The following is a 20,377-nucleotide window of genomic DNA, read 5'->3' on the forward strand; positions in this document are numbered from 1 at the left end:
TCAGAATTATGGACAGATCAATATATCACAGAGATATGAAATATACTTAAATGAATCTCTACAATTATATTTTTGGTTTTTTTTTTTACGTGTTGCAGTTTCATAACAGAAATTGAAAATAATAGCTAAGAACAGTCATATAATTTAATTTGACATATTTGATTAAATTTATACAAAAATGTTAATTGTACATTAAAATTAGTTATTAAAATCAATGATTAATATATTTGTGTATAAAATTAATGACCAATATATTTGTATATAAATACATGTTAATTTAATTTATTTTTAATATATATTTATATTTTAATATATATTTTATACTGGTAACTGACGTTGATAACAAATTTTAGTACACACTTATCATAATCAAAACTTATAACATATATGTATTCCGTCTTAACTATCATCTTCGCGCAAATATATCTTGTAAAGTAGCGAACCAATGAGCTATAGCTTAAATAACATATGATATTTTCCCATCCTCGCCCTAGAGGTCTCGGGTACGAATCTCATTTTAAAATAAGGAGATGCCATGCAATTTCCACCAAATTGTTGTTTAATTTGTAGATTACTGCCTAACTCAGAACTCTTATTAAACCTCATAAAAGAGGAAAGAAGAGGAAGCAAAACCAAAGAAACAAAGATTCCCTGAACCTGCCTCATACAAGCATGTGCAGAAACAACTACAACAGCTTTCACTTGAATTTAGTAATGTAAAATAAGAAAGTCACCCATTCATTCTATAACAACACAAGAGATAGAAGAACAGAACAAAACAACCCCATCAAAAGCAATAACAATATTCATTTTTGTGTTCTTAGCCAGTGAGTTCTTCTTCCTTGTGAGTCTCAATGACAACATCAGACTGAGGGTAAGCAACACAGGTGAGAATAAAGCCACCATCAATTTGATCATCATCAAGGAAGCTACCATCAGATTGGTCAACCTTCCCGTTGACAACTTTTCCAGCGCAAGAAGAGCAAGAACCGGCCCTGCATGAGTATGGAAGCTCAACACCAACTTCTTCAGCCTGGTCAAGAATGTAAACATCATCAGGGCAGTCAAATTCTTGAGGACCTTCAGGAGTGATCAGCTTCACCTTGTAAGATGCCATGGCGGTCACACGGCCGCCACGGCCGCCTTTCACACCAAACAGAGCCTGACCCACGTTTGGAAATGCCTTGAGGCTTGTGGTGGTGGCCACTGGCTGCCTCCTCAAGAACGAGGTGCTCACCATGGTTCCAGAGAGTGCTGGTGTGGTGGCCATTTTCTCTTCTAACAAACAAAGACAAAGAAGAGAAGTAGTTTAGATAGAATGGGGAGAATGTGGAAATAGCGTGCTCAACACAAGTAGTTGAAGGCATGAAGAAGCCTTATCTGCTACGTGGCAGCATGCAGGACCTTGTTTTATTTATCTCTATTGTCACCACTTGTTCTTAGTGAGTGACTGTGGTTGCCACAATCCTCTTGTCGTCCGTGAAAATTAGGATTCAACGTTTTTGTGGTTCTTATTTGTGTAAAATTTGTAGCCATTGGATAGGAAGAAATCTATGTGACACTTTGGTTTTCACAACTTCGCTTCAGTTGCTAGCAGGGAACTAAGTATTGGTGCCACAAAATTCAAAATTTCAACTAGTAATTGTCACAGTAACAGATATTTTTCAGATGTTAAAATTACATACAATTAGAAATAGATAAAATAATTTTATACGTGCATTAAATTGCGTAATATTATATCGGATTATGTTAGGTAATTAATAATTTTTTTGAACAATATAAATAATTATCAATCAAATTAATTACACTTTTAAATTATCCACCTAAATCTTAATATTAGAATAATCATCTGCACCTAGTGAAATGAACAATATGTAGACAATGACTTTTATAAACAATATGAACAATGGGATCTAGAATTGGCCAAATAAAGTTAAAAAACACTTCTCTCCCCAAATTATCTCTTAAACCTTAACATTAGGATACCATCTGCACATCTAGTAAATTGAACATCTAGCCATTGTTAATTGTGTATGAGTAAATCGAATCAAAAGAAATAACCATCCAATTAAAAATAATGAACATAATCATTTGTATATCTATTGAATTGAACATCCGATATATCTATTATTTACATTATTTAGTATTCTCATTATCTATCTATACTTTCCCATATTAATTACATAAATAGTCCTTTAAAATAACCAATATAATAACTAATAAGTGTGTAAAAAGTTGTATAGTTTATCAAAATTAAACTCCTAAAAATAAATTCAGAAAAAATGAAGCCCGAGTCACAAAACAAGACGAGTTTTTACTCTACCAACTCCGCTTACCGTACAACAACTCGCATAGAACCCGCCCCGCTTTTACTTATAGATAGTAAAACGTTGAACCTTAATCCGTTTCTGCAGGTATCCGCCCCACTCCTATCCACCCCTATAATTATTAAAATCCAATAAATAAAATTTAATTTCAAAATTTATATAACCATCATCACATACATAATATAAATTAAAATAAAAATTTAAATATGATATAATATTATTAATCATTTACTAATTATTTTACATATATTATATATATTATATATTAAAATTATATATATTATATATATGATGGTGCGGTATTACCTAAACCTGATCCCGCCCCACCCTCTCGGAAATCCACCCCGTCCAAAATCTGACCCGGTGCGAGGCGGATAATTACTCGCTCCAAGCGGATAGGGATAAAGTGAGTACTCGCAGATTCGGATAGTATTGTCATCTCTAGTCAAACTAAGCTACCAAGCTTGCCAAAAAACCATGTCCAATTGAAATTTTGAGCATATTGTCAAACGGGTTTTGACGGGGCGGACCTACAGATCGGGTCAATTTTTTTAGAAGAAAATAGAAGACTAGATGAATATTTATACGAAAGTGTTTTTTTTTTTTCAAACACATCTTTTTCATTATCGTTCTATTGTTTCCTTTATTTATCTTGTTTTTCTGTTATTTATTTATTTTGAACTTCCATATATATGTTTATTTAGCTTGTTTTCTTAAAACAAAAAGGTTCTCTTGTTTTTTCTTTTATCACAAAATCTTGTTTCTGCTTTCGTGTTATATTATGCCATAAATTTTAATTTTGTTTTAAAATTATTTGTTAATTGAAAATTAAGTTAAAATTGATATTTTTTTTTGTAATAACTTAAAAATAGATATTATGATGGATAGCTCTATTAATATTAATTTTTTTAAGAAATTTGTAAAAAAAAATTGCTAAAGATTTAATATTTTTATTTATATTTAAAATATGATTAAAATTTTATTTATTATTTTTATTATATTAATTTTAATTAATTGTCTATATATATATATATATATATATATATATATATATATATATATATTAAAAAAGTTAAGCATACTAGCCACCAATCCTCGATAAAACAACAAAGACTAATACTTAGGCTCATCTTACTTTGGTAGGTCCATTTTTAGTGGTGAGTACCTCTATTTTGTCACCTCTAAGATTAGGGGTGTTAAAAAGTAAAAATCTAGTCCAGCTCAAAGCCTCAAACACAAAACATATTTTTTTCAGTTTAAATTTGTCATTTTTATCAGTTATAATTTTTAGACTCGATTTGAGTCATGTTTCGAATGGACTTGGCTCCGGCCGAAATCATGTTTATAGTTAAAATATATATTTTGCGCTAAGATCAGTAATAAGGTATTATATTTTCATAGTTTAGTTAATATTTTTAATGTTATATGATTTTTTGTTTTAAAATAATTTACTCGATATAGATATTATGTAACATTTATTAAATTCAATATTTAAAGATAGGATTATATTAATGTTCAATAAAATTTGCAAGATTATATGCATTAATTATAAATCGAACCAACCCAATTTATTTTGAGTTAATTTAAAAACGAATTTAGATAATAAAATCCAACGGTCCATCCTTAGTCGTCGTAAAATGCAGTCTAGAACTGCACCATTAGTTGCCAAATGACCCATCAGCAAATTTATAATAACCTTTTAACTTACCAATTCAAGCATAATATCAGCAAGAGAAATAAGCCTGCTTACAGAAGTTGGCGATAGTGCAGTACACTCTAAAGAACTGCAGCATTAATTGTTTACATGATAACATTGAATAATAATAATAATAATAAAACACTGTAATATCACTATTAAAGTCCTACATTTCCATCCAGAATGCCTTTTGTTAATTCGATTATGGGCAAACTAAACATTTTACACAGCCAAAAGGGGCAAATACATTGGAAACTTGGAAGCATTAAACTGAAATGTAAACATATGGGGTGTGCAAAGGAAGCAGATAGGAATGATATTCAGATCTTCATACAAAATTCAGACTTCATTCCCCTCTTACATACATTGAATAGTTAACCACTTAACCATGTAGGGGAATCAAAGACCAGTTCTTGTTCTTGAATTGGCACCTATCTTATAAAGGGATGAAATAGTAGCCACAAGAGTTTGATATTAAACTATCTATCTAAATTATAAAGACAATCAATTACAGCCGGGGAAAAAAAATCTCAGGGCCCAATACAGAAAGAATTCATCCTCAACATCCTCAAAACCCTGTGATTCTACCTGTAAATGTTGTTAGGTTCCCCACATATAACCATAGGCCCCCTCCAAAGTGTTCATTGTCTCCAACAACAAATTAATGGAAGTGCTCCGCGTCTGAACAAAGAAAAAATCCTTAATCGCACTTGATGTTTCTGTAAATCCTCCTCACAAACAAATTTGAACCAAGAAAACCCACAGCTCCTGCACATTAGATGAAAATCGCAAACTCAATGCAAGTGACAAGAACAAAGTATATATCAAGGAAGTAGGACAGTAAGACATGGGGTTTTAATCTTCCATTTTTCATCGCTGCAGAGTGAACATCTGCCAAAACAATAAAGAAAAAAAAGGAGAGATTTATAGAGAACTTACCACATAGAATTCCTAGCCCAAGAGAAAACATCAAAGTGTATCCGAAATAGAAGCTCGTCTGGAAGAAGCCCGACATCTTTGTCTTCACATAGTAGTAGTATATTGAGTACAAATACACATAAACAGCTGTCGAGGCAGCTGAAAAGAAAGACGTCCATTGCCAGTGATAGTTCTCAGCATTTAACAAGAAGTATGTACCCACAATTGTCACACAGACAGTAACAATCATAAGAATCAGAAAAACCAGTAGCATGAAGCCATACACATAGTAAACCTGTCACCACAAGGGAGGAAAATAAAAGGTAAGCTAACTAACAGTGCATGCTCACATCTTTCACTTAACTATAACTATTTTTAATTGAAAACATCAACATCATGAAATATTTTCTTGATACTGCTCTTCTCTGTCAAGGCGATAGTAACCTTTCTAATCATGCCAAGTTCAAAACCATCAGTGTTGGTATTAGCAAATAAATCATCAGGTTGTAACTCACCTTGTAATTCCAGAAGGAAGTGAATACGAAATACATTTCAATAAATATGCTTCCAAAGGGTAGCAGCCCTCCCATCATAGAAACCACAGATGGTGTGAGGTACCACTTCTTCTCAGGAATGGGGCGAGGAATGGTTTTCACACGACAGGGATTATTTGGAACACCACTCCAGTTCCTTCCAACAACTGTACCAAGAAGTGCTAGAGGGAAAGAGATAAAAGCCCAAATAACAAAAACCACCACCATTGTGCCAAATGGGATGGCAGCTAGAGACCCATAGAATATAGCAATTGTGTTTAAGATAAATCCAATTCCAAAGCACATGAATGGGAACAGTGAAGCTGTAAGAATCATTGATTTAATCCAGCTTTTCCCTACCAAGTAGATGACAAAGTGTTATAATCAGTTAAACAAAATTAAGAAATTGAGAAGGCCGAGACAAAGTGACCCAAGCAATCTTGAAAAGAAAACTGCAGCAGCTTAATCTAAGATCTTACCCCCATTCCGAGAATACATTCCCCCACTTACGTAACCAGAAATGAATGATGTGAGAGCATAACACACAATGAAGGTTGTGACAATTGCTCCTCGCCTGTGATACAGATGGGTAATGAAAGAAATTAATAACAAGGGACAAAAAACATAAATTTATGACAACCAGAATGATGAACAAATAGCCAAAATATGCCATAGCAGTGGAGGCTGTGCACACACTAATGAAGTAAAATTCGTTGCCAAGAAGTCAAGTTTCACGTACATACCCAACATATAACATCCCAACAATAGCCAATAAGATGACAAGAAGAACCAGCAATGCAAGCTGGGCACCTGTGCCAACAACAGCGGAAAGAATAACTAAACCACGAGGAGGGCGAAATACATCACCATGCACAAGTTTCCAGCCAGATTCTTCACTAACATCCCTCTCCTGTAAACATGTGAGTATTGACCAAAGTTTTACAATCAGATCCACAGATTTTTGTAGGAAGACTCCATCCTCCATAAATACATAGAACATAAAAAAGGGAAGAAACTATCACCAGAGTTTCAAGATCATCATCTTCCCGAGCATATTTGGCATAGTCATTTCTCAGAGTTCGCATTAATATCATTGACACCAATCCAGTAAGGAAGATGACCATCATAAAAGAGTTAAAAATGGAGAACCAATGGATCTGGAACAAGGCCAAAAGAGCAAAATTCTCAGAGGCAGGGCCAAGCTAGGATCTATACAGCAATGAGAACAATTGAAAATAACCAATCATGGAAATTATTAAAACAAAGCTGTTGACATTTATTAACCTGATGCTCAAAGAAAGGATAGTCCAGGTAAACATCAAAACGTCGTCCAAAGGTGATATTAGTAGGAATCCATTTAACAGCATATGTCATGTCCAAATGTCTCCCTACTTCCAAAGGTTTTGGTATATCCTGAGTGAGATTGACATGAATGATCTGCAAGTCGAGAACAAAATATGACACTTCATGGATACCAGAACTTCTCGCAAGATAAATTTAGAGTATAGTTTTTCACTATTTTCAGTTTTCCATCATAATCCGAAAGCAAAAAACACCGGGAAAAAATTAGAATGAAAATAGAAACCAATCACCCTTAGATGTCAAAAAAATATTCTGACCTGATCTTTGTTATATTTCACTATAATATTCTTGTGTGTGTAGAGAACATGCTTGCCATTATCACTGTTTTTGTCAGGATGTAGCTCACCAACATATCCTTAAAGATTGGGGGAGGGGGATAAAAAAAGAATCATTGATAATGATTAACAAATAAAATGCGAACTCAAGAAATCACATATAGGAAACAGAAAGAAGTGGTTGTTCTAGGCATACCCCACAAAGGAAGGTCATCTGAAATTGTGTTTAGCGCATAGTATCCCAAAGCAATGACCATGGAAAGAACAAGTGCACGTCAGTTAGTCAGTGAAATAATGGAAAGGAAAATCAAGATATGAAAATAAACAATAAGGAGAAAACCTGCAGAACAAATCCTCACTAACATCATTATCTTAATCGTTATAGAATAATTCAATTATTAATGTTTAGGTTACTAAAAGATGCTTAATAAATTACTTCACACAAAATCATTAATTTGCTCGCTCCAGTTCCAAAGATAATAATCTGTAATTATATCACAGTACACACGTCTTTGTTTATCATGTTTTACGTGTTTTCTGGTGGCTTATTTATAATATCTTTGTTAATGTGTTTTAGCTATGTCATTGATCAAGCTAATGCCACAGCAAGCAATGGATTCTGGCATGTCTTGAACAAACAATCATGCTATCAGTTTTCATATTAATGAGTGCAAGAAACAATGTAAAACATACCCATGAAGAATTCAAACCAGTAATTATTCTCTATAGCATCCTTGAACTGTTTAACCTTTGCCTCATCCAGAGCTATCTGGCAGAAGACAGTCTTTTCCACATGTTCTGAATACAGGAGTATTTTGTTAATGTTAGTTTGGCCACTGACAGCTCTTCTATAACATAAATGGAATAACAGAAGCCTTCTTACTCTGGAATTTTATCTCAAGTTGGCTATCAATGAGTTCATTGCCACCAAGGACCTCACCAAGGCCACCCCACTTGTGTGCAGCTTCAGAAGTACTAGATGGATGACAAAATGGGAGGCTGTAATAATTATATGTTTCTTGTGGATTGTTATAAGGACCAACTTTATTCACCCAAAGGGTAACCTGTTCATCTTGTTGATACTGCAATGCAATGAAATACATCTTATTATTATAGAAATCATTGACTCACAGTTATGAGTAAGAATATATGTATCAGATGATAAAACCCCCTTAGGACGAGTAACAAAAACTTAGATTTCAATGGATTTATAGCTTAGGTTGAATGCACAATAGTTAACTACTCAAGTTAAGGTTGATTTCTAAACAAATATTTAAGCCACCGAAAATTGGAAGTTTGGAAGAATGTAGCTTGAGGCTTAACATTTTAAACCTTCCAACGAACACATGATAGAATGATGTTGTGGCTGTCTAAATCAAGTCAACATGTCAAACTCAAATTCTAGCTTTAAAATTCCAAAATTTAACTGAGCTAAAAGCCAGATTTAATGGTTTATATATTCAGAGAATAAAGTAACTTTATTGTTTACCAATAGACATCACAAGTACTGCGCATTCAAAACTAGGCCAGTAATAAAAACCTGTCACATAAGTACAGAATCTGGCATATAAAATCTGGTTCCCCAGAAAACCTAACACACTGAACTCTTTTCAAATCGATCTTTCCCATTTATGCATTTTCAATTCTGAAATATCATTACCAGACAACATAAGTAAAGAAAATAAATAGGGTTGTCGGTTTCCCTAAATACTGAAAATATATCCACAGATAGAGCAGAAGAACAAAATTGTTTTGCTTCTATACTGCCATTATGTGTACAAACTATGACTAAATCTAACAACAGAAACATGTCAAATTTCAGCAGATGCTCTGTAGCACTCATCCATCCTTGAGTCAAATAAAAAACAATTGATACACACATCAACAAACTATATCTTGGAGATTAATAATCAGCCAAGTCAACCTCACCTCACACCTCTAAACCTCTTCCTTAAGTCTATTCTCAAATGGAAACCAAACAATTGCTACATGCTGAACTAACACATTAGCTGCCTAGCTCAGCGTTACATTCCATCATTACAAAAAGAATGAGGCAAATCATGAATAGTTGTCAAACCACTACTCTGGAAGCATTAAGCATGTACATGATAAAAGTAATCAGCTTAATTTTATATCCAATCACATCAGGAAATACCTGAAATCATCAATTAATGATAGTACCATTGGTGGGATAACAAGTTAAATTGAACCCTATAAGCAATGAAAATGCTCAGCATTGACCCTAACATGCATTAATCACAAGCACAAAATGCACGGCAGCAGGCAAACACAAAAAACCTAGTTGAGATCTAAAAGATACAACACCCATAACCATTTACATTCTGAAACAAACCTAGCAAACAATTCAACGAGAAAATTTTGAAGCTAAGAGATTCAAAGTGAGTCGTAGCCAGTGACCAATAGCAGCTGAAAACCCACACGTGGTGCAGATCCAAATCCCAATTCAGCAATCAAAGTGCAGATCGAAGCCAAAATAAAAAAATAAAAAAGAAGGGTTCAGCGGATACAAGAAACGAAGTAAATTTACCTTGTGATCTGATTCGGAAGCAAACGCTGAAGAAAGGAAGAGAGAGAGGAAGAAGAAGAAAATGGATCGGGATTGGAAGAAGGACATGGTGGAAGGAGAGAGAGTGAGAGAGGGTTCGGATCTCGGAACCTCTCAGATTGGGGGAGAAGACTTGGAGAGAGAAACACAGACACACAAGTCTCACACAAACACAACACAGTATATTTAGTTTAGTATTATTAAAAAAAAAAACGTTGTTTTGTTGAGGATTGAAGAATTGATGCAATTGGCGAAACGTTTCAATAAAGAGAAGAGAAGAACGTAGATGTTAATTATTTTTATGAATTTTAGGTATGAGTTTCCAGATTGGGCTTTAAAATTTTTCGGTAATCGTAATGGGCTTTTCTGTCTGTTTTCCTCTCCCCCTTATTCTTATGGGCCATGTTTACATTTTGGGCCCTCCACCTGCAATCCTAAAGAAAAGGGTTAAAACTTAAAACTTGGCAAATTTTGTAGCTTTGATTTTTCTTTTCTAAATTATTTTCAGTTTAATCTTGGTAATTCTGGTTCGCTTAACAAAAAGATAAATATTTTGAGATAAAGGAGAATAAAGAGAATCCAAATGCCACCTATCAACCGACCAAATATCCTGTATCCGGAAATTCGAATAAGAAATGTGAACATAATCTATCTCATTAGATAACCGTCATTTTCTCCTCCAGCTAGAAAACCAAAAATTCTGGTTCAAATCTCCAATACACCAAGCAAATCCATCCTTCAACACTTCCCAAGCCTTGCAAAGACACCTCCAAATGGGAGAGCTCTTATTCTTAGGATAACTAAAACAGTCATATAGAGATGATCGGTATTTGGTATCCAACAATTGGACCCATAGCTTGTTTGGCTGCTGGAAAAAAGTCCAAACTAGCTTCCCAAGAAGAGCAATATTTACACAATAAGGATCTATAATCCCCAAACCTCCATGTTTTTTTGAAGTAACCAGTACCTTCCAACTAACAACATTCAATCCTCTTCCATCAACTTGTCCTTTCCAAAGAAAATTTCTCATCATAGACTCTAATTTACTAATGATTTCTTTGGGAAAAATAGAGACATGCATTTGGTACGTAGGAATAGCGGCGGCAACATAATTAACCAAGCAGAGTTTACCAGCCCGATTGAGTAAACTCCCTTTCCAGTTTGCTAACCTACTCCAAATCTTATCCAGGACACCATTGAAAGCTGAACGAGTCACCCTAAAATGGCTAAGGGCAACTTCAAGATACTTGTCCAAGTCCTGGACAAATCTGATAGAGGATACCTCAGTGAAAACCTCTTTCCTTGTTGCAGAGACATTCTTGGAGCAAAGCGCTTTAGACTTCTCCACATTAATCTTCATCCCAGATGCTTTGCAAAAAGTCTCTAAAACCAACATTACATTTTGCACTTGTCTCTTTGTAACTTTATAGAATAGAAGCAAGTCATCCGCAAACATTAAATGGGATATTCTTGGTCCCCCTCTAGAAATAGCAACCGGCTCCCACAAGCCCAAATCAACCTGATGACTAATAAAGCATGCCAATCGCTCCATACACAACACAAAAAGATAGAGTGACATAGGGTCTCCTTGTCTAAGACCTCGGCTAGGAGTAAAGTCATTCAGACGATTCTCATTCCAAATAATAGATAAGAAAGAAGCAGTGACACAATTCATAATCAAATTAAGTGTAAGAATAGGAAAATCAAAGCTCTTAAGGGTATGAGCTAAAAACCTCCAGTCAACTCTGTCATAAGCTTTCTCCAGATCAATCTTAAAGGTCAGTGTGCCTTTCTTTGATTTAGTCTTCTTCATAAGGTGGAGGACTTCTTGAGCAATAATGATGTTGTCAGGAATTCCTCGTCCCGGAATAAATCCTCCTTGAAGCGGGCCAATAATCTCCGCAAGATGAGGATGAAGCCTATTAACAAGGACCTTCGTGATGATCTTGTAAACTACATTGCAGAGACTAATAAGAACCAGTAAAGTCTCCAACATTCTCGGATCAAGAATAACACCAGATAATGCCTGCTTAACCATCTTCCAAACATCAAGACCAATAATCTCTCAATATTCTTTGAAGAAAAAAGCTTGAAACCCATCAGGACCCGGAGATTTAAAAGAGTTCATGTGGAAGCAGGTTCGGAAGTGGGTTGGTATTGGAGTGGTTCTGCTGCCAAAGTCTATGACTCACGCAATGGTTACTTGTGGTTGTGTAAGCAGCTGTTTGGTTGGGAGGAGCATGATAATTGACTTTGGCTTTGGCGTCAGCTTGTTCCGAAAAAGCATAAGTTTTTTGCTTGGTTGTGTCTTAAGGAGGCTCTTCCTACTGCAAGTTTTTGCTTTAGAAGAGGGATGTCGTCATCTGATAGGTGTCCAATATGTCTTTCTAGCCAGAAATCGGCTTTACATTGTATTCAGGATTGTCCAAAAGCTCAGCTTGTCTGGCATAGGTTGGATATTTCTTGTCATCCTTTGGATTTGAAGAGTTGGTTCATGTATCATAGCAGAGAGCATCCATTCAAGTTCTTTTCGGGACTTTGGTGGATATGGCGAGTAAGAAATAATGACATCTTTAATCCCCATGAAACTTGGCCTCCGAAAAAAGTGATTTGTCTGGCATTAACTTCAGAAAAGAAGCATAGGAATATTTTTGAATCACAACGTATGTCCATTCCCTCTACTCTAAATGGTTTTTGGAATCCCCCATTCATTGGTACTTTTAAGATTAATTGTGATGCTAGTTATTTTGATTCAGGTGATAGTGTTGGTTTTGCTTGTGTTATTAGAGATTGTAATGGGAGTTGGCAAATGGGGTGTTTGGGAATGATCGAGAGTAATAGTATTTTTCAAGGAGAATTGTTTGCTATTTGGAGAGGATATCTCTTAGCTTGGGATGTGAGTCAACGAGATGTTATTTGTGAGACGGATTGTATGGAAGCATCTAATCTTGTTATTCAAGATGGTTTTGGGTTTATTGATCCATTGGTGCTCAAAATAAGAGATATCATGCGTTAGAATTGGCGTGTTGACTTTCGTTTGATTGTGAGAGAAGCAAACACGGGTGGCAGATACTATGGCAAAGATGGCGATGAAGTTACAACTTTCGCATGTGGAGCTTCTTTCACCTTGGGAGGAATTTAAGAGTAGTCTTAAACGGAACTGTCCCTCTATTTAAGCAGTTCCTTATTTTGTTTGTTTTGTTTTTCTTTGTTTAATTTATTTCAGTCATAAAAAAAAGATAAATATTTTTTAAAAGTAAATATTTATTTTATTGAGTCATTCATTCGTATTTTAAAAAACAAAAACAAAAATAAGTAATTTTTGTCCTTTTATAAACATATGAAAAAATAATGTAAACATTTATTATCATTATTTTTGTCTTGTTAAACAATATTTATATTTAACTATTGAATATTATTTTAAACTATTAGCATTATTATCTTTTAAAATTTTAATTGAAGTATTTAGAATATAAAATTTATAAAAAAATTGTTTATTATTAGTTATTTAAATGATCAAATTATTTATCGCAATATTAAAATGTAAAATCATTAAATAATTATGTAATACAAATTACATTTGTCATAACCAAACAAACTAATTGCTTTTAATTCTAATGAAAGGTATTTATATAAATATATTTAAATATATACAAAATATTTTTCAATTTCTATTTCCACTTCTAAAAATATACTTTTCTTAACTACACAAACAAATGAACCCAAAATGTATTTCCAATTTAAACAATTGTATCTACATATTTGATTCTTTTACATTACGAAATATTGTAATATCTTATGAAAATTTTTAGGTTTAATTATTCTGCAAGTTTTTATAGTTTCACCAAATTTTTAGTTAGGTTCTTATATTTTTTTTCAATTGAGTCCTTATACCATAATTTTTTTTAATTTAATCTCTATCATAACAAAAATGTTACAAAATATTCTGTTAAAAAAATGAATATTCTTACCATTAGAATTAAAAATCTAATTGAGGAGACCTCCATATTTTTGAAATTTCAAGATAATTCTTGGAAGAAGTTCGTAACGTTGAAATTCACCCGATCGTACAAAAAAATCTGCACAGCACAACGTGCCGGAGAAAGAACGATGGATACTCTCCAAACCGATTCATCACTATCTCGTCTGGCAAAGCCAAGAACGACCCCATGGCGGTGTACCCTCCGAATTTCAATGTTTCGATGGCTAGGAAAAAGGAGTTAGAGAAATTGTTCGCGGTTAGATTCCTCATGCAAGGGGCATTGGAATTAGGTTTTCTGGTTGGATCCACGGTTGTCTAGAAAATTTGGATTGAAGAATCGATCTACGTCATAGACGAGGAGGATGTCATCATCATAGATCGAAAATCCGGTGATTCAGACGTTGTTGAGGGAGGTAATGCGGTAGGAGAGAGAGGTGGTGACGACAAGGGACTGGCCGGGGAGCATAGTGGGAACCTTGGCACTGGTTGGGATTTTTTAAAGGCAGAGTTGGTGGAAGCAAAGATGGTGACGGAAGAGGACTGCTCCAAGAGGGATTCCACCACAACTTGGAGGGTGAGGGCCATGGAAATGAAGCTTGAGTCAGCGAGGATGTCGGCGGCGTCAGAGATAGCTTTGCTTGGAAGGGTGGTGGAGAGAAAAATGAGTAATGATGAAGAGACTAAAGATTAGGAGGAAAGGAGTGAGGAAGTCATTGATGGAGCTTGAGAGTCTCTGAAAATGAAGACAAATGTACATAAGTAACTTCATAATTCATTAACATTTTTTTGGACGTTTAATGTTAGTAAGGATTAAATTGAAAAAAAAAATTAATTAAAAAAAAAATATAAAAACTAAATTAAAAATTTAGTAAAATTATAAAGATTTACAAAATAATTAAACTAATTTTTTTTATTGTTTTTAAAAGATAGAGTGATTCGAATTCGTGACTTTTTAAATAAATATGAAAAACTGCGTCATTTGAATTATAACTTATGGGTAACTAACTTTTTAATATATTCAAATAATACAATGACAAATGTATTCTTTAAGCAACTCTAAGATTCAAGTTCCCTTTTAATTTTGTTGGATGCAGTCAATTTTCCTTCTACTAATATATTATATCAATTGGTTTGCAAACTTGATTTTCTAACAAAACCCTTTCATGTCTCTTAGCCTCGCAGGTGGTTTTGATTCCCGCGAATATTGACATATTAATGAAATATGGCGAATACTAATGCATCCAGGAAAAATTAAAAAGTATAACGTTTTTAAATTTTAAATTTTAAATTTTAAATTATAAATTATAAACTTTAAATTCTCAATTCTGAGTTTTTATATTTTAAATTATAAATTTTAAAATTTTAAATATAAATTCATAAATTCTAAATTTTAAATTTTAAATATGACTTATTGATATAAAATATAACAAACAATTAATAACGTGTGTAGTATTTCTTACTTAGTAAAAAACAAACTTTAGAATACGGTGGTGATTTATGTTACTAACTTAAAGCACATAAAAATATTTTATTACTTAGATGATATGATATATTCGACTAAATTATTTAATATAATTTAAGAGAAAATATTATTTTAGTCTCCAACATTTGAATCAAATACTAATTTAATTCTAACCTTTTAAACGTTATATTTCTATTTCAAAAAATTTTAAGCAGGTTTAATGTTAATTTGACATGAATAGTTAATAAAATAAGTGACATAAACATTAATAACGTTATTAACTAAATTATATCTTCTTATTCTCGTGTGTTAGAGAAATGTAATTAATGTTGTCATACTATTAAATTTGACATGAATAATTAATAGAATGAATAACATAAATATTAATAATATTATTAACTAAGTCATATCTTCTTGTTCTCTTCTTGTTCTAGTGTGTTAGAGACACATAAATATTCTTATAACACTTCCTCTTTTTGTTCACCTTTTTATATAAAATTTCGAATCCAAACAATCAATGATCAACTATCTAGAATCAAAGAAAATAATTTTATATTAGTGATCGTTGGCAGGTCGATTTTATTTACATGTTGAAATAGAATATTATTACCTTTTTAATATGCTAATTATTCATGTCAAATTTAACAATGGGATAATATTAAACTTGTTTGAAGCTTTTTAAAAATAAATTAAGACTTTAAAAATGTTAAAGGCTAAATTAAAATTCGGTCAAAATATTGATAGTCAAAATAGTATTTCATCTAATATTGTATACATGACAATATTTAAGTTACCATTTTCAACTATACAAGAGAAAATTCTTCTCATCATCAAAGTGTAAAAGAAAAGAAGATTGTGATGGTGGTGAGAACACTTAATAAAACTGAAAGAATACATAAAAAATACATAAAGATAAAGAATATTGTTATGTATTTTTTAATTAAAAAATTATAAAGATAAAGCTAATATATATATATATATATACTAAAATTGTAATCGAATTTATGTATTCTATTGTATTGAATTTATGGGTTGTGAGACTTCTTTGTTGTTGTCATGAATAAAGGTGGAAGAGTGGTTTAATACGCACCACAAGCTAGAGGATGAAAGATGTCAAGAACACCAAACTTGTTGAGATTAAGATGGAAGGGTTGATGAGACAAAGATGTCAGTTAGCTGTCCAGAAGAGGGAATGGTGAGAAGTTTCATCATTTCAACTTGAACTTTCCATTAAACCAAGTGACAATCAACCTCTAAATATTTGGTCCATTCATGAAAAACCATATTAGCAGCAATATGAATGGCACTCAAATTAGCACAATATAAAATTGGTGGGTGAAGAGGGAAGATGCGTAAAAATTATAAAATATTTAGTATTCATTAAAGTTCACAAGTTGTGTTGGCAAGTGCACGATAGTCTGTTTCAGTGGATGGGCGAGTAACGGTGGTTTGTTTCTTGGTCTTTTAAGAGACTAAAGAGTTGCCCAAGAAGAAACAATACCTTATTAAAGATCACCGAGTATTAGGACATCCGGCCTAATCAGAGTCACTAAAGCTGAGAAGCTAAATTTTCGATTCTCTTGGAAAAAAAAAGTCCTTTGTCGGGCTAGTTTTCAAATATCGTAACACATGCTTGGTAGCTTGAAGATAAGAGTCACTAAGATATGCCATAAATTGACTTAATTGTTGAGTGACATACATGATATCTGCTCGAGTAGTGGTGAGATAATAAATCGTCAACCAAACGGTGATAAATAAAAGGGTCAGATAGCAAGGGACTATTGTCTTGATATAGTCTTGTGACACTATCCTTCGGAATAGAGGCAGGCTTGGCACCTAATAAATCAGAATCTTCCAAAAGATCAAGACAATATTCTCTCTGAGATAAGCGAATTTTCTTTGCTGATCAAACAACCTCAACACCCAAAAAAATATTTTAATGGGCCCAAGTCTTTAATTCGAAAGTGTTGGTGCAAAATAGACTTAATGGCAACAAGTTCATAAATGAAATTACCAGTAAGAACGATGTCATCAACATAGACAGAAGTATAGAAATTTGAGCACCAATGAATTTAACAAATAGACTATAATCAGATAAGGTCTGCTGATATCCATGAGATAGCAAAAGATGAGAAAGCCTGTCATACCACATACGAGTGGATTGTCGTAAACCATACAATGACTTCAGTAGCTTGCAGCATTGATTTGGTCGAGGAGATATAAATCCGAGTGGCAGAGTCATGTAAGCATCTTCAGAAAGATCCCCATGTAAGAAAGCATTATTGACATTCAACTGATGTATAGACCAATGCTTCATAGAGGCTAATGCCAAAACTAATCTGATGGTGGTAGGCAGGACAAAAGGAGAGAAGATTTTCAAGAAATCAACAACTTCAGTATGGTAAATCCTTTGGCCACAAGGCATGCCTTATATCGATCAATTTAACCATCAGATTTGCGTTTGATGTAATAGACCACCTACAGCCAACCGGCTTAACACTTGCAGGACAATCAATAAGACGTCAAGTTTTGTTCAACTAAAAAGCATCCAACTCATCTTTTATAGCACTACGATAATTAGAGTGTTAATTGGCATCCTTAAAGGACTTTGATTCAACATCAGAATGTAGAAATAAAAGAAACTTATTATGTGAAGATGAAAGAGAAGAAAAAGACATGACTGAAGATAAATGATACATGCACTTTGAAGGAGAGTGATTTGTGGAGGTGAGAGAGGAATTGCACAAGTAATCAGAAAGATATGCTGGAGGTCGATGAGGTCGGTCGGAATGACGAGGATAGGGTTGCTCAGGTAGCAAAAAAAAAAATGACGTGGGATGAGTAAGTGATGGTAGACTAGTATCTAGTGCGGAAGGAAAGGAGGTGTATAACTCGAAAGAGATTCGGTGGTCATGAGTTCAAGTTGGTTAGGACACGACAGTGAGAAAGAATGAGAGGTTGTTGGAGAAAAGAGAAAATTAGATGGAGGTGGATCAATGGGTATGGGTGAGAGTTCAATTCGAAGTGTTGGTATTTTTGGGTTATGTGTGTTAATTGGATTAGAAAAATTGTTTGATTCAAAATTTTTTGTTGGGCTGGAAGGAGAAATTGGGCCATTTCTCTAGACCAAAGAAAAGACTAATTCATAAGAAATAATATTTCAGAAAATTTTAATCTTTTTGTCATCCAAAAGATAAATGATATATTCTTTAAAATCATTTTGAAAACTAATGAAAACATCTTTTTTTGCCTCTTGAATCAAATTTTGATCTATAGGATAGAACCAAAACATAAGCATTCAAAAACTTTAAGGTCATGATAATTTGGTAGATGATTAAATAAAACTTCAAATGGTATTTTAAAATTAATTGTAGATGATGGAACTCTATTAAGCAAATAAATAGCATGTTTAACAGCATAAGATCAAAAAGATAATGATAAATTAGATTAAAACATAAGAGCACAAGCTATATTTAAAATATGTTGATGCTTGCGTTCTACTCTTCCATTGTGTTGTGGGGTTTTAATACAACTACATTGATGAATAATGATTTGAAGCATAAAAAACATGTAAAATAAATTCTAGTTCATTATTGGAACAGATAGTTTTGACTTTAGAGTTGAATTATGTTCCAACTAAAGAAATAAAATTCTTTACATGATTTTGTACTTCTACTTTTGATTTTAACAAATAACCCATCTAAAACGACTAAAATCATCAACAATAGTTAAAAAATATTTATGATTATAAATGAAATTTTGTTGAAATAGACCCCAAATATCAAATGTAACAAATCAAAACTTAGTATTAGTTTTATTAAAGTTTTGAGAAAAGAAAAGTTTCTTCTGTTTAGAACAATGACAAATATCACAAACTTTATCATGATGCATAGAAATAAAAAAATATTTATTTAAATAATTAAGTCTTTGTTCAAAAAATGGTCCAAACAAAAATACCATAAGTCGGATAGCGTGATGGCTGATTTTGTTTTGATGGTATGAATGGAGTGTAAAATTGATAGATTGTGAGTGGGGTACTTTCAACAACATACAAGTCTTCTCTTATTCTATCCAAACCAATAATCTTCAAAGTATTGGCCTATAAAGTGCAAGAAAAAGATTGACAAGTTAGTTAGACATTGAAGATTGGAAGTAATTTTAGATATAGAAATAATGTTAAAATTAAATAAGGTAAATAAAGAACATCCCCAAGAATTAAAGATGAAGAAAATTGCACAACACTCTTATAGGAAGCCATGATTTGAGTGTTATTTGGTAAGTGAATCATAATGGGAGAAATTTTGTAATATGAAATAAATCAAAATAAATTCAATACAATATGGTATGTGACACCAGAATTAATAATACAAGAATTTAAAAAGGTATTTTTGTTAGAAAAATCATTTAAGATAAAAAAAAATATGTTTAAAGAACAAAGGTAATGAATACTTGGACTAAGCAAAAGCCAATTTTAATTTGATAATCCATTATCTATAAAGTCCGAGGAGGAAGACTCCGTATTTTTTAGGAGTGCTATGAGAGCTTGTTATTGAGCTAGTGAGAGGTTCAAAATTAAGTTTAAATTGGGCTATTGGATATGTCTCTCAACATGACCTAGGGCTGCCCTCTCATCATGGACTGAAGCAGCGATTCAACGAGGAGTGGCGGCAACAACATTAGCAGAGGCAGCGACGTGATGTGGATGACCAGGATGACGTGGATGCCCCAGCAGGTATCCGTATTTCGAATAGCAGACTTCAATTGTATGGCCACTACGACCGCGTGCAAAACTTTGAAGAACCACCACATTCCGTGCTGGAAGCCACCACGACCCGAGCTAGAGGGATGTCGACGGCGGTAGTGATGGAGCACGGATCGTCCAGAATCCCAGCGCGGCTTGTAATGGTCATTCAACATGAATGACCAATGCAAAAACTCTAATTACTGAGGGTAATGGGTCGAGAAGAAGTACTTGAGATCGTACCATCAAGAACCGTTCATCCAATTCTTTGAGAAAACGAATTATAAAATCTTGTGATCTATGTGATGTTGTTGGACAGGAACAGACCGGGCGAGAATTGACGAGTTCCTCCCAGAGAGACTTCAGTGCCTTGCTTGAGTGCATAGACCTCTTCTTGTAACTCAACAATTCGGAAAAGATTACTCTCATCAAATCATTCTTTCAAATCGATCTAGACAGAAGAGACAGTGACAAAATAGATGACACTTTGGTTTATAGAAGAGGATAAAGAATAA

At 33.3% G+C, this 20,377-nt stretch overlaps 2 protein-coding genes across 2 annotated transcripts; both read right to left on the reverse strand.

Annotated features, from left to right (window-relative positions):
* Window positions 1-571: 571 nt before the first annotated feature.
* LOC130966055 (ferredoxin-like) lies at window positions 572-1,346 on the reverse strand. The gene has a single exon (XM_057890813.1). It carries the CDS (start codon window positions 1,268-1,270, stop codon window positions 821-823), a length of 450 nt encoding a protein of 149 aa, XP_057746796.1. The 5' UTR covers window positions 1,271-1,346; the 3' UTR covers window positions 572-820.
* A 2,968-nt stretch (window positions 1,347-4,314) lies between these two features.
* Window positions 4,315-9,910, reverse strand: LOC130968625 (transmembrane 9 superfamily member 1-like). The gene is made up of 12 exons (XM_057893998.1): window positions 9,660-9,910; window positions 7,995-8,193; window positions 7,805-7,909; window positions 7,308-7,325; window positions 7,094-7,191; window positions 6,759-6,911; window positions 6,497-6,631; window positions 6,218-6,384; window positions 5,954-6,048; window positions 5,457-5,830; window positions 4,963-5,236; window positions 4,315-4,791 (listed from the first exon to the last, which is right to left on the reverse strand). The coding sequence occupies exons 1-12, from the start codon at window positions 9,744-9,746 to the stop codon at window positions 4,724-4,726; spliced, it is 1,773 nt and encodes a 590-aa protein (XP_057749981.1). The 5' UTR covers window positions 9,747-9,910; the 3' UTR covers window positions 4,315-4,723.
* Window positions 9,911-20,377: the final 10,467 nt, after the last annotated feature.

The sequence above is a fragment of the Arachis stenosperma genome, chromosome 3, assembly GCF_014773155.1.
Source record: "Arachis stenosperma cultivar V10309 chromosome 3, arast.V10309.gnm1.PFL2, whole genome shotgun sequence".
NCBI classification, from domain to species: domain Eukaryota; kingdom Viridiplantae; phylum Streptophyta; class Magnoliopsida; order Fabales; family Fabaceae; genus Arachis; species Arachis stenosperma.

Bases quoted from the DNA above. Each gene is read 5' to 3' on its own strand.
- LOC130966055 (XM_057890813.1), bottom strand. From the start codon at position 1,270: ATGGCCACCACACCAGCACTCTCTGGAACCATGGTGAGCACCTCGTTC.
- LOC130968625 (XM_057893998.1), bottom strand. From the start codon at position 9,746: ATGTCCTTCTTCCAATCCCGATCCATTTTCTTCTTCTTCCTCTCTCTC. The intron at 8,194-9,659 runs GTAAATTTACTT...ATTGCATTGCAG, and splicing joins CTTCCGAATCAGATCACAAG to TATCAACAAGATGAACAGGT. The intron at 6,632-6,758 runs GTTAATAAATGT...GCCTTGTTCCAG, and splicing joins ATCCTTTCTTTGAGCATCAG to ATCCATTGGTTCTCCATTTT.